This window comes from Rhinichthys klamathensis, unplaced genomic scaffold (assembly GCF_029890125.1).
Source record: "Rhinichthys klamathensis goyatoka isolate OS25496 unplaced genomic scaffold, OSU_Roscu_1.1 h1tg000168l_1, whole genome shotgun sequence".
Lineage (NCBI taxonomy): Eukaryota > Metazoa > Chordata > Actinopteri > Cypriniformes > Leuciscidae > Rhinichthys > Rhinichthys klamathensis.
In genome coordinates this window covers 1283-17500 of record NW_026606699.1, presented here as the reverse complement: position 1 = coordinate 17500, position 16218 = coordinate 1283, and the positions used below count along the sequence as shown (strand labels likewise).

General features: G+C 40.7%; 1 protein-coding gene across 1 annotated transcript in view; it reads right to left on the bottom strand.

The window, feature by feature from the left end:
* Positions 1-3334, bottom strand: part of LOC130091504 (mannosyl-oligosaccharide 1,2-alpha-mannosidase IC) — an 85192-nt gene extending 81858 nt beyond the window's left edge. The window contains exon 1 of the mRNA XM_056259410.1: positions 3223-3334. Within this exon, the coding sequence (XP_056115385.1) occupies positions 3223-3288 (66 nt within the window). The 5' untranslated portion in view covers positions 3289-3334. The remainder of the gene's footprint in view (positions 1-3222) is intronic.
* Between the last annotated feature and the right edge of the window lie 12884 nt (positions 3335-16218).

The following is a 16218-nucleotide window of genomic DNA, read 5'->3' as shown; positions in this document are numbered from 1 at the left end:
TCTCAGTATCAAGAGTTATGAAATTCAAACTTCTAGATGTCAAAGTAGAAAAGTGCAAGTGTCCAGAACCACCTAAACTAGATGACACTCTTTTCTAGACTGCAAGCACCCAATGCGATGTTTTTGACACACAGCTACATCAGCTTTATTTTACCCACCCATCTGGAAAAAAAATCATTTCATTTAGAAATATTAATGAATTGATTTCAACAAATTTAAGGGTGGGCTTATTTGACATTTGCAAGTAAGCAACATTAAGCAACCACCCAGAACACTAAACCACATAGCAATGGTAACCACAACCTGGCAACTTCCCACAACTCCTAGTATCCTAGCAACACCCTAGCAACCATTCAGAAACCAAAGTAACCACTTAGCAACAGCCTAGAAACTACCGACCACATCCTAGTATTCTAGCAACACCCTAGCAACCATTCAGAAAATCAAAACAACTATCCACAACATTCTAGTTTTTTAACAACACCCTAAAAAAAACATTCAGAACAACTAAGGAACCACTTAACAACAGCCTAGCAACTACCCGGACGAGCCCCCATCATAGTATGCTAGGAACACTCTAGCAACAATTCAAAACAAAAAGAAAACAAATCAACAGCAAATCAACTACCCACAATATCCTTGTGTTTTAACAACGCCCTAGCAACCATTCAGAACAAATAAGCAACAACTTAGAAACAGCCTAGCAACTACCCACCACATCCTAGTATCATAGGAACACCCTAGCAACCATTCAGAACATCAAAACACCAGAAAGCAAACACAAAGAAAACAAAGCAACAACATATTCAAGTCAAGTCACATTTATTTATATAGAGCTTTTTACAATACAGATTGTTTCAAAGCAGCTTTACAGAGATAACAGGAAAATAATGCATAAAAGTTTGTTTCCAGAAGAAAATAGCGTCACAGTCCAGCTTAAGTAAGTTCAGTGATGTTTCATTTTTTTTTTAAGTTATTAATTTTTAAGTTATTAGTTTATTTATATCTATATATATAGCCGCTCTGGAGTAAACCGTGATCTCATCGCAACTAACACAATATCCTCATATGTTAACAACGCCCTAGAAACCATTCAGAACACCTAAGCACAGACTAGCAGCTACCCACCACATCCTGGTATCCTAGGAACACCCTAGCAACCATTCAGAGAATCAAAACAACAGCATAGCAACTACCCAAGGGGGTAATCCATCGACCGGAAGTTGAAGCCGGCCGGGTGCCGCCATGTTGTAGCAGAACTTCACTTGCGTTAGCATTTCCATTGACTCCCATTCATTTTGGCGTCACTTTGACAGCGAATAACTTTACATCTGAGGCGTTTAAAGACTCCATTTGTCCATTATTTATTTCTAAAGAAACACGACAATGTATAAAGTGCTCCATTACCTTCTATGTTACATTATGGCCCCGTAGAAACAGATTTAGTAAAAATAGGCTAACGATTGCGTCATAACCACTGGACTCTCTGTCGCGCTGTACAGAAATGACCGTACAGACAGGAGGAGAAGCTCGCAGGCGATCGGGGGGGCGTCCCGTCAAGGGAGAAGCCCATAGATAATGAGTCCATAAAAGCAACAGAATACTTACTCCTGCTCACTCACGCCAAAGAACTCTTTGCTCAAGTTCCCCGTCTCTGCAAGATTAACGTTGGCAATTTTCACGCACAGCTACTAGAAGATTAACGTCTGTCAGACAGGTTGCTCACGTCATCAAGCTTAGTTTGAGTCGGTTTGAGTCTGCGCGTCAGGAACGGAAGTGCTCAAAAATCGCTAAAAATGGGCTTCAACTGTCTCAACTGAGTTCCAATGAGATGGCTCTGTCCACTTCTTATCCACAGTATTCCTGCGCCCCATGACGCTTTGCGTGAATTATGGGTGTAACTTCCGTTAAGATGTAAACAATCAGTGAACGACTAAGCTCTATGGACGCAATAATAGATTTTTAAACCTTTTACGATGACATTACATTATTCTACTCACCCTTCAACCATTGAACATTAAAAGGACATTTAAAAGTGTAAAAGCATCAACAAGGTAACTTTAAACAGACCATGAATAATCTCAAAAGCATCTTTCCACAGCTAAATCGGTCGGTTAAATATATCACTGTGGTAACGTTAATTGTATTATGTAACATACGTTGCCTTAATAAAAAAGTGTTTTACTTCAGCATTACGTGATACTATTTTAAAGTGATTTCAGTCATTTTGACAGATAATAAATTGTATTTACCTGTGAAACCAAACCTGGAAAGAGACGTGAGGATTTGGAGAGGATTCCAGTGAATTATTAATGGTATACATCGTAAATTAAATCGGGAGAACAGACCACAAATGTGCAGTATGTGTTGACTTTTGTCATACTATTACAGCGGAATTCAAAAGGAAAAAAGAAAATAATCATGAGGAAAAGAATGCAGAGCTCTTACTATGGATATTCTTGTTATAACATGTCACGTTAAAATACCAAGTGTTACGTTATTCTCATGTTATTCTTAGATAAAACATGAAAGAAAACTGATTGCTCATTAAGTCAAACTGACGGATCAGGTTTATTTGTAGGGCAACCTTATGATTTGAAATGATTCGTTTCAGTCTTTTTGAATGGAAGTTCCCCAAACCGGAAGTGCCGCCCATAATTCAAAACGCAGTAAGCTTGTCAGGAATAAGGTGGATACTGTCTATGCAACTACCCACAACTTTCTAGTATCCCAGCAACACCTTTGCAAGCAACCATTCAGAACATCAAAGCAATGGCATAGCAAATAACCACAACAATCGTGTATCCTAGCAACGCCCTAGCAACCAATAGTTTCCCCTCAGAACCGTCCATCAGAGAGTAATCTCTCTCACCCCTGTGCCCTCAGGCCGCTGCAGATGTCTATTATCAGAGGATGACACTCCTCGTCTTTCTTTCAAGCCTCGGAATACATCGAGGAATTAGCGCACTTTGAAAGAACTAGTCCAGTCAACACGAAACCACTATGGAGGCCTTTCATCCACTCACGCATGTTTGATTTGGACAAAAACTGTCTCAGTTCCCTGGACTAGATGTTGGTTAAAAGAAACAATTGATTCCAGCACAGCTTCTGATCAATAGAAGTCTTTTACACAAGTGCTTTAGACGGCCCAAGACTGCCAGTGTTTCCAGAGCTGCTAACCCACAGACGAATAGTGATTCCCACCCAACACTGTTTGCTCACCGAGTTCAGGTCCAGGCTGTTTTGGACCCATTCCTTTGCTTCTTCATACTCCTCCATCAGACCCATGATGTACAGCGTGTCCAGAGAATCCACGATAGAAGCCCCCCGAAGACCACCTGCAAACACAACACATGAAATAATTGAGATGTCGCACAACTTTAAATGACGACTTTAGAAAGTGGATTCCAAGCGTATTCCAGATGTGGGCGAAACCATGTTGCTGTCTGGGATCTACATGTCTATTTATTCAGGTTCAGATGACGCTGCAGAATATTAAACTGATCTTTTATTGTAGCGCAAGCAAACTAAAGGCGGCAGAATAATATCTGAGGTGAACGCGCACGAGTCTGCAGCTGCAAAACATCAAATTCCCCACAACACCAGAGCTTCAGCTGCATTTAATTTGAAGTTATTAAATTCTCTTCACATCCTTAATTAAAAATATTCGGAGGCTTTCATTTAATTCACTCGACCTTAAAGGAGATTGCTCTGGCTTCAGCCCCTTTAATGTAGAAAATACACAAACTGTCATGCACAAAGCAAGGTCTTTATTGCTTCAGGAAAGTGCGGGGAGGCAGTGGCTCTGTCGGAGCAGATGAAAAGCACATTATATGTAGGTGACGTTGACAAACAATGAAATATTCCATCCCTCCAATGGGAACGAATGAGGCAATAAAAACAGCCTTGCAGGATGCGTTTCAATCTCGCAATGTACGCAGCGTGTCAACTCTCAAACCTCTGATGCGAGATCCCTGATGCTACACGTTTAATGAGCATTTCAATTAGGAGCTTAAGAACTGTGAAAAAGAAATGAAAAACCAACACCCACAGGCCACAGCCTTTCCCATGACCTCCCTAGAAATACTGCAGCAGGAGAAGGATTTCGACAAACTCGGGTGCAAATGAGACGCAGCGTAAAGCGGAGCCCTGGGCATCGTGTGCCAGTGCGATAATGTGATGCAACTATGAGCAATGCTGCATATTACAAGGTGCCATGCTGCACAAAAACACCAGCACAACCAGAGCAAGTGTGGGAACAACTGCAATGGGTCTAAGAGCTCTAACACATAACAGATGGTGTGATCTTACTAGTGAAAATAACTGGAAAGTCTTCAGTCCCCTGCAGGAAAGCCGCTGCCAGTGTGTGTTTAGACGTCACGTCAGTTTGAACGCACATGAAAGCCAGCACAAATAATGAAGGAAGCGTTGTGTGATAAGCTCGGAGAACACATGAACCTCGCAGCCTGATCGTTTCATGATCTGATACCAGAGCCGAGTGATGGGGGTGTGTGAAAATTCCCATCAAATTCAGAGAACCACTCGCATTATTTAAAGTAAAAAAATAAAAAATAAAAATAAATACAGGGACGTGTTTAGTCGTTTACAGAGAGAGAAAAAAAAAAAGTGTGCTGTCAGAAGTTTTCTTTAGAATAACTTTGAGGCAGGATCTCACATCAGCAGGGGTCGGATTATCGTTCTTTCTATTCCATTCAAACCATGTGTTATGTTTTACTTCTTAATAAAGTTACACACCATCTGGTAAGTAAACACAAAGCTAAGCCAATTTTACTTGCAGTTGGCAGTCTGCACAGAAATATGTGCATACATGTTTATTTAGTGCAACATATTCAATATAAACAAGCACAAAAAAACAAAAAATATAAACAAAAACTGGGGTAGATTTATGAGCAAAAAAACTAACATTTTATAAATCTCTTTTAATTAAAAATGTAATTAAAACAAAATAAATGTGGAAAAATTACAATAAAATATTTTTTTCAAAAGCATAGGGTCTAATATATGCACTATACTATATAAAATAAAAATTTGTGCATTTTTTTAGATGAGGGTTATACATAGAATACATAGTGTACAGTAGTGGCCGAAAGTGTTGTCCGGAGGGGATATTTGTTTTTAATGACCCTTTCTACCCTTCTTTATATTAAAACATCAAAAATTTGAGGAAAAAGTTATATTTTTAAATATTTTAAACATGAAGGACAAATAAAACACTAAACTTGTTTAAGATATTTATCTGACAAAATTTGAGGAAAAAAAAAAGACAAACTAAAGCTACAGGAAAAAGCATATATTAACTACAATATAATCTGTTTTTAATATTTCATTGGTTCTCTCTTGTTTTTGTATGCGTTCATAATTTCTTTGTGTGATCGCCAGGACAAAAATTATGTTGGCACAATTAGGCGTTTCATTGCATTATCATCACAAATAAAACAATCGACTCAAAGCACAATTACTCAATATGCTTGCAAAATCTTTAACAAATGTTGAATAATTTTTGGATAAATGGTGATGTCAATTTTCCTAGGCCATACATCAATTTTGGCCACTATAGGCTAAATATAGATAAGGCTGCATTTTTTTTATATATTATTATATATTTTTCATAATTCTTTGATGAACACTTGAACAGATATACATGTGTTACAGTAGGCCAATGTCTTTACTGTCACTTTGATTAATGTAATGGATGAAGTACTAGCTTCTTTAAATAAAAGTCTAATTGAACCAAACTTTTGAACGGAGGAATATGTACAATATATATAGAATGAATATTTCCATGTTGTACAACTATAGCTTTAATCTTTTACTTGAGTAATATGGGACAGATCTAGTTTTTTGATGCTGTGCCACTTGCTTTAGATGTAGATTAAGTAAGTTAGAAGTGATCTGTTCATCTATTACGGACGGTCTGGGCACATCAGGGCCCTGTCTGCCCATCTCTCGCCTGATGATTCTCTCGACACGACATCAGTCTTCTTTATCAGCTCTAATCACGTCAGATGTCCTGGGAGTCGTTCATCTTTCTTCATTTCCCTTCGCTCATCATTCCCTTCTAATCAAGCTTCACGCCCATCGAAGAGTGCGGGCCGGCTTTATCTTTGACCCCAGCTTAATCCCGATACGGGCCAGCTAATGAGGTCACCGGCAGAGGACGTCACAGGGGCAACACAGCGCTCTCAGATCCCCGAGTGATTGCGGATCCGTGGCGTGTCCCATTTCCTGCTCCTCTTTAGGAACAATGTGGCATATGGCCGACTGCTATCAGCCTCCTCTAGAGACGCTCGCTCGCATTTGTCACTCTCAGACCCGGTCGGGGTTTAATCTGAGGCAAAGACGGTGAGTGATAGAGCGAGAAAGATAGCAGGACCACTGACTGTCACAACCTATCAGCTGTTCTATCTCAACGCCATCTCTACATCTCCATTTCAACGCCATCTCTACATCTCCATCTCAACGCCATCTCTACATCTCCATCTCTACATCTCCATCCCAATCTACATCTCCATCTCAACGCCATCTCTACATCTCCATCTCAATGCCATCTCTACATCTCCATCTCAACGCCATCTCTACATCTCTATCTCAAGGCATCTCTACATCTCCATCTCAACACCATCTCTACATCTCTATCTCAACGCCATCTCTACGTCATCTCTACATCTCTATCTCAACGCCATCTCTACATCTCTATCTCAACGCCATCTCTACATCTCTATCTCAACGCCATCTCTACATCTCCATCTCAACGCATCTCTACATCTCTATCTCAACGCCATCTCTACATCTCTATCTCAACGCATCTCTACATCTCTATCTCAACGCCATCTCTATCTCAACGCCATCTCTATCTCAACGCCATCTCTACATCTCCATCTCAACGCCATCTCCATCTCAACGCCATCTCTACATCTCCATCTCTACGCATCTCTACATCTCCATCTCAACGCATCTCTACATCTCTATCTCAACGCCATCTCTACATCTCTATCTCAACGCCATCTCTACATCTCCATCTCAACGCCATCTCTACATCTCTATCTCAACGCCATCTCTACATCTCTATCTCAACGCCATCTCTACATCTCCATCTCAACGCCATCTCTACATCTCCATCTCAACGCCATCTCTACATCTCCATCTCAACGCCATCTCTACATCTCCATCTCAACGCCATCTCTACATCTCTATCTCAACGCATCACTACATCTCCATCTCAACGCCATCTCTACATCTCCATCTCAACGCCATCTCTACATCTCTATCTCAACGCATCACTACATCTCCATCTCAACGCCATCTCTACATCTCCATCTCAACGCCATCTCTACATCTCCATCTCAACGCCATCTCTACATCTCCATCTCAACGCATCTCTACATCTCCATCTCAACGCCATCTCTACATCTCCATCTCAACGCCATCTCTACATCTCCATCTCAACGCCATCTCTACATCTCCATCTCAACGCATCTCTACATCTCCATCTCAACGCCATCTCTACATCTCCATCTCAACGCCATCTCTACATCTCCATCTCAACGCATCACTACATCTCCATCTCAACGCCATCTCTACATCTCCATCTCAACGCCATCTCTACATCTCCATCTCAACGCCATCTCTACATCTCCATCTCAACGCATCTCTACATCTCCATCTCAACGCCATCTCTACATCTCCATCTCAACGCCATCTCTACATCTCTATCTCATTGCCATCTCCATCTCTATCTCAACGCCATCTCTACATCTCCATCTCAAAGCATCTCTACATCTCTATCTCAAAGCATCTCTACATCTCCATCTCAACGCCATCTCTACATCTCCATCTCAACGCCATCTCTACATCTCTATCTCAACGCCATCTCTACATCTCTATCTCAACGCCATCTCCATCTCTATCTCAACGCCATCTCTACATCTCCATCTCAACGCCATCTCTACATCTCCATCTCAACGCATCTCTACATCTCCATCTCAACGCCATCTCTACATCTCCATCTCAACACATCACTACATCTCCATCTCAACGCCATCTCTACATCTCCATCTCAACGCCATCTCTACATCTCCATCTCAATGCCATCTCTACATCTCCATCTCAACGCCATCTCCATCTCTATCTCAACGCCATCTCTACATCTCCATCTCAAAGCATCTCTACATCTCTATCTCAAAGCATCTCTACATCTCCATTTCAACGCCATCTCTACATCTCTATCTCAATGCCATCTCTACATCTCTATCTCAACGCCATCTCTATCTCAACGCCATCTCTACATCTCCATCTCAACGCCATCTCTACATCTCTATCTCAACGCCATCTCTACGGCATCTCTACATCTCTATCTCAACGCCATCTCTACGTCTCCATCTCAAAGCCATCTCTACATCTCCATCTCAACGCCATCTCTACATCTCCATCTCAACGCCATCTCTACATCTCCATCTCAACGCCATCTCTACATCTCTATCTCAACGCCATCTCCATCTCTATCTCAACGCCATCTCTACATCTCCATCTCAAAGCATCTCTACATCTCTATCTCAAAGCATCTCTACATCTCCATCTCAACGCCATCTCTACATCTCCATCTCAACGCATCTCAACGCATCTCTACATCTCCATCTCAACGCCATCTCTACATCTCCATCTCAACACATCACTACATCTCCATCTCAACGCCATCTCTACATCTCCATCTCAACGCCATCTCTACATCTCCATCTCAATGCCATCTCTACATCATCTCAACACCATCTCCATCTCTATCTCAACGCCATCTCTACATCTCCATCTCAAAGCATCTCTACATCTCTATCTCAAAGCATCTCTACATATCCATCTCAACGCCATCTCTACATCTCTATCTCAATGCCATCTCTACATCTCTATCTCAACGCCATCTCTATCTCAACGCCATCTCTATCTCAACGCCATCTCTATCTCAACGCCATCTCTACATCTCCATCTCAACGCCATCTCTACATCTCTATCTCAACGCCATCTCTACGGCATCTCTCCATCTCCATCTCAACGCCATCTCTACATCTCTATCTCAACGCCATCTCTACATCTCTATCTCAACGCCATCTCTACATCTCTATCTCAACGCCATCTCTACATCTCTATCTCAACGCCATCTCTACATCTCCATGTCAACGCCATCTCTACATCTCCATCTCAATGCCATCTCTACATCTCTATCTCAATGCCATCTCTACATCTCCATCTCAATGCCATCTCTACATCTCCATCTAAACGCCATCTCTACATCTCCATCTCAATGCCATCTCTACATCTCTATCTCAACGCCATCTCTACATCTCCATCTCAATGCCATCTCTACATCTCCATCTCAACGCCATCTCTACATCTCCATCTCAATGCATCTCTACATCTCCATCTCAACGCCATCTCTACATCTCCATCTCAACACATCACTACATCTCCATCTCAACGCCATCTCTACATCTCCATCTCAACGCCATCTCTACATCTCCATCTCAATGCATCTCTACATCTCTATCTCAACGCCATCTCTACATCTCCATCTCAATGCCATCTCTACATCTCCATCTCAACGCCATCTCTACATCTCCATCTCAACGCATCTCTACATCTCCATCTCAACGCCATCTCTACATCTCCATCTCAACACATCACTACATCTCCATCTCAACGCCATCTCTACATCTCCATCTCAATGCCATCTCTACATCTCCATCTCAACGCCATCTCCATCTCTATCTCAACGCCATCTCTACATCTCCATCTCAAAGCATCTCTACATCTCTATCTCAAAGCATCTCTACATCTCCATTTCAACGCCATCTCTACATCTCTATCTCAATGCCATCTCTACATCTCTATCTCAACGCCATCTCTATCTCAACGCCATCTCTATCTCAACGCCATCTCTACATCTCCATCTCAACGCCATCTCTACATCTCTATCTCAACGCCATCTCTACGGCATCTCTACATCTCTATCTCAACGCCATCTCTACGTCTCCATCTCAAAGCCATCTCTACATCTCCATCTCAACGCCATCTCTACATCTCCATCTCAACGGCATCTCTACATCTCCATCTCAACGCCATCTCTACATCTCCATCTCAACGCCATCTCTACATCGTTATCTCAACGCCATCTCCATCTCTATCTCAACGCCATCTCTACATCTCCATCTCAAAGCATCTCTACATCTCTATCTCAAAGCATCTCTACATCTCCATCTCAACGCCATCTCTACATCTCCATCTCAACGCATCTCAACGCATCTCTACATCTCCATCTCAACGCCATCTCTACATCTCCATCTCAACACATCACTACATCTCCATCTCAACGCCATCTCTACATCTCCATCTCAACGCCATCTCTACATCTCCATCTCAATGCCATCTCTACATCATCTCAACGCCATCTCCATCTCTATCTCAACGCCATCTCTACATCTCCATCTCAAAGCATCTCTACATCTCTATCTCAAAGCATCTCTACATATCCATCTCAACGCCATCTCTACATCTCTATCTCAATGCCATCTCTACATCTCTATCTCAACGCCATCTCTATCTCAACGCCATCTCTATCTCAACGCCATCTCTATCTCAACGCCATCTCTATCTCAACGCCATCTCTATCTCAACGCCATCTCTATCTCAACCTCAACGCCATCTCTATCTCAACGCCATCTCTACATCTCCATCTCAACGCCATCTCTACATCTCTATCTCAACGCCATCTCTACGGCATCTCTACATCTCCATCTCAACGCCATCTCTACATCTCTATCTCAACGCCATCTCTACATCTCCATGTCAACGCCATCTCTACATCTCCATCTCAATGCCATCTCTACATCTCTATCTCAATGCCATCTCTACATCTCCATCTCAATGCCATCTCTACATCTCCATCTAAACGCCATCTCTACATCTCCATCTCAACGCCATCTACATCTCTATCTCAACGCCATCTCCATCTCTATCTCAACGCCATCTCTACATCTCCATCTCAATGCCATCTCTACATCTCTATCTCAACGCCATCTCTACATCTCCATCTCAATGCCATCTCTACATCTCCATCTCAACGCCATCTCTACATCTCCATCTCAATGCCATCTCTACATATCTATCTCAACGCCATCTCTACATCTCCATCTCAACGCCATCTCTACATCTCCATCTCAACGCCATCTCTACATCTCCATCTCAACGCCATCTCTACATCTCCATCTCAACGCCATCTCTAGACCTCTATCTCAACGCCATCTCTACATCTCTATCTCAATGCCATCTCTACATCTCCATCTCAACGCCATCTCTACATCTCCATCTCAACGACACATTCTAATAAAAATAAATGCACACAATGCAATTACTAAAATTAAAATAAAATACACAAATAAATATATATTTTTTTAAATAAAATATACAATAGTATATAAATAAATCTAAAATAACACTGGTCTAGTCTGTATTTCTAGTCTGCTGGTACACTAAACATTATATACAGAGTTTTAATTACATTTCACCCCAAAAATAATAATAAGAAATTAATAAATAAATCATGAAATAAAAGAAGCTCTATACTTACAGCCACAAAAAAAAATTATAATAATAATAATCTCGTTTGTATTGCCTAGTACAATAAATAAATAAATGTATATATTAGATTTTATATATACATCCTATTTAATTTATATACAAACACTCTTAGGCCTAAATGAAAGCCATTCGTTACCAAAAACACATTAAACACACAAAAGATCTCTACGGACATTTCATACATCTACTAAACAGATTAAACACACTCATGTGTGCCATCAATGCTCGCAACATACAGATGAAAAACGCAATGCTTCGTGCTTTGCTCCAAGAGCAATACTTGTGATTTGATGACAAATTACGTTAGAGGGTGGAGGAGAAAGAAAATGATCTTTAATTCAACGAGTTCCAGGTCCCGGAGGCTGCCGGCGCTGAAGCGTGGCAAAGTCCTATTGAAAACAGAGGCAAAGCACTACTGATTGATAGACTCAGATGAGGCGAGGAGCAGATCAATCCATCACAGCCAGCACAATCTTACTCATTACCTCGGCTCCACCCCAGGAGACGCGACACACGGGCCCTCAAACCAACACTGACACTGATTCACAAACACTCATTCACAATGGAGTACTTCCACTACTATTTACTGAGCACTGTGCTGCAGAATACGCTCTATATCACAGAACAGTATGCATTCACAGAATATTCATTATACAAACATGACATTTTTTCGACCTCACCACATCAATAAAGTTGCATGCAAGTAGCATCTAAAATCTAAAAAATAAAGTTAGTTTCCATGTTTAATTCAGTTTTGTTTGAAAATTATCAGATCAAATAATAGCTGCTTTTCCACCGTCAGGCCAAACTGTTCTCGTTGCTTAACCGTTCCGTGCCGATCCGGACCGCCGGTACGGATATGGTTTTATTTTCCACTGTTGGAACTGATAACGGAGCTCTTTGGAAAGCAAGAGATTACAGACGATATGACATGTAATAGCGACCACGTCATGTAGGATGATGAGATATTTCTTTTAATGTTATTATTAACTTTGCTCAGATAGCACGCTTGGTCAGCTACAGGGAAACTGGAAGCCATGCAACAGACAAGAAGTGGCCAATCCTGAGTGGCGACGTCACTGCACACATTCTGGCCTAAGCCGGGCTCAGACAGCAGGAGTTTTTAAATCGATTGTGAAATCTGGTTGCATCAAGCACATAAGCAGAATCTTTCCTTCCTGCAAATCTCAAACCTGCACACACTGCAAGATTTGATATTCGTGGTGCATCACACACTACACGCACGATGTTCTTAAAGGAGAACTCCGGCGCAAAATGAACCTTTGGTCTAATAAAACATTGGCACCTAGTCAACCGTTCTCTGAGATTTGTTTTCACGATAATCGAATGTAAAGAGTTTTATCTCTAAAAACTGTTTAGCGTATAACGCTAGTAATGGGGGCATATAATAAGTAAAAAGAAATCGCTAGTTTATACCACTAACAAGGCTCAAAATAGCCCCACACCAACACAGTAACATAATGAGGGTCCCTACATGCAAAACGAAGCATTGAGAACTTAGTAAGTTTACAGACCGTTTAATAAGAAGATAAAGATAAAGACAGTCCACTTTGTGTATACAGACAGGAGCCATCTTTGGAAAACAGTCTCGACTAATCAAACCACGAACGACGTGCTAAGTGAGCTGAACTGTATGAATGGCGTTCGTGGTTTGATTAGTTGAGACTGTTTTCCAAAGATGGCTCCTGTCTGTATACACGAAGTGGACTGTCTTTATAAAATATCTTCTTATTAAACGGTCTGTACACTTACAAAGTTCTCAATGCTTCGCTTTGCATGTAGGGACCCTCATTATGTTACTGTGTTCGTGTGGGGCTATTTTGAGCCTTGTTAGTGGTATTAACTAGCGATTTCTTTTTACTTATTATATGCCCCCATTACTAGCATTATACGCTATACAGTTTTTAGAGATAAAACTCTTTACATTCGATTATCGTGAAAACAAATCTCAGAGAACGGTTGACTAGGTACCAATGTTTTATTAGACCAAAGGTTCATTTTGCCCTGGAGTTCTCCTTTAAGATTATCATGCCAGATTTAGCACCTAAATCTTTTGTCGTCAACTGTCTGGTTACTGACATTCTTCAAAATATTTCTTTTGTGTTCAACAGATGAAAGAAACTCATACAACTTTGGAACAACTTGAGGGTGAGTAAAATGATGACAAAACTTTCCTTTTTGGGTGAACTATCCCTTTAAGTGCATTCATTTGTGACATGCTCTGCCATTGAAAGAACAATTCGGACTGAATTCATGAAACAGTTCCACAAAAATGCCTCATTCGCTCATGTAAATTCCGAAATTATATGTAAATTAGCAGGACGCCTGTTGAGCCTCCTGCTCCTCGATCAACATGAACCGTGACAAGCATCAGGCCAGAATAACACAAGACTCGCCGGCCCTCTCACTCCCGCAGAGACTGACAGGACTCACCACAGCACAAACGCTCTTCACTCTTCATCTCCGGTGGAGGCAAAGAGCGTCAGGTTTTATCATCTGATCATTGCCGCTGCGAGGGAAACACATTACCAAACCCGTACGCCTGTGCTTTGAACTAGCACCTTTCTTCTCCCTATCGTTTGATTGAGGGATGCGTCACGAAGACACACACACATGGAGGCGCAGAAGCGCGGCCTGTTATTGCTGCTCTCTTTGGTGTTTTGGTAATGAAACGCACACGGACCCCACCAATGAGCCTAATGATGTGTGTGTGTGTGCCCGACCTGAAAGCTGCTGCATACAGGGACAAAAACTGATAGATCAAGGGACATTACAGCCATAGTCAAAATAAATGCAGCCCATTATGGGGGAAAGCAGACAGACTGAGAACCGGTGCTTAGCAATGCCATTGATTCATCGCATCTGAGGCCTTGACAGCGTGCAAGAGTGTGTGAGACATAGTGGTTCTTATATACACACACAAATCAGAAAATTCAGATTTCCAACTAGTGCGACACTTGTGTGGAAATCCAGAAATTAAAGTGTCTGACGTCACACTAACACGTCAATACTCAAGCAGATACAGTAAACAGTTAATAATAAATGCTTACTTTTAAGATAAAAAAGTGACTAAGTTCCTATATTGCATTATTGAACAAACTTCTTTAGCAAATGTTTCCAGAGAAAGGAGTGAAAAACATGTTAAATAAATTATACGCCTGCAGAACAAATACTGGCATTGCATACTGTAGCATTGCAATGCCAGCATCCATGTGAAACGGCATCCCATTATCATCTCAGATGTAAAAAATATTTGATTAGCATTTTTTAATACGTAAAAATGCCTTAAGATTTGGCAGTCTGATCAAATAATAAGTGTTAAAAAGCACTACAGATGGTACTGAAACCAGTATTGTGATTGTTTAAAAACTACAATTATTTAAAATATTCTTGGTCATTTAAAAAAAAGAAAAAAAAGAAAAAAAAAAGGAAATAAACATAAAACTAAAAAATATTTTAAAAAATATATACAAATTAGTGCATAAAAAATGACAAAAATAAATAAAAAATAAGTCATCAAGTTAATTCAAATACAATTTAATAATAATATTACAATAACTGCTGGATATGCCATTGCTGTGTATCGCACATTTTATAGCACAATTCATATTCCATGCTAATATAATATTCACATACTGTACAGCAGGCATACTGTGCAATAGAGAAGTGGTCCCGTGTTTCCCAAACACTCCCTTCTTGGTCTGTGAGGAAAATCTTACTTATAAATGTCTCAGCAACATGTTTAGAAAATATAATATACTGCACCACTAACATTATAAGTGATAATTGTGACATTTACATGCATTAGTGGTGTGATTATACAGCTCACAATTACTAACCAGACTTAACTTGAAGTTTTACTCTTAATGAGTATCAGAAGTAAGAAGTGTTTGACTTCAGCTTCAACACACACACACACACACACACTGCTTGGCTAATGATGATAACAGGGACAGGCCGTGGAGGGACAGCGTGTGTAATCATGCAGTCAAAAGCACAGTCTGGCCAGACGTGCTGCTTTCAAAGACTTCTTCTAATTGGTCATGCCAGGAGCGAGCTGATTCGCTAACACAGCTGCTTCTGTTATGACAACATCTCCAATATGATTAGTTATCCCTGACGGGGCAATCGCTCGACTGAGGCAGGAGAACTGATCGATGAGCGCACAGGTAGATTGTGTGTGTTAGTGTCTCAGCGCTCAGAGGGCCTTCACCTGGAAACGCATCAGGTTTATATAAACGTGTTATTATGCTGGATTACGATACTGTAACTGCCCATAGTGACATGCAACATGTTTAAAGTGAACACAAAATCAAAGTCGACCACATTTAAACACATTGAAATCATGCTCAAATCATCAGTGCATGTTTTCCAAAATTACATTATTAGGCGTAAATTAAAGATTTATGTATTTTAATTGCATATCAAATTTCCATCCAATTTTGTTGCAATTTTCTAATTCAGTATTCATTTTGCATTTAAATATCAAAGCCTAAATTTAAGATTTACATATATGAATTGCATTTAATAGCAACAAACTAATAACTTAAT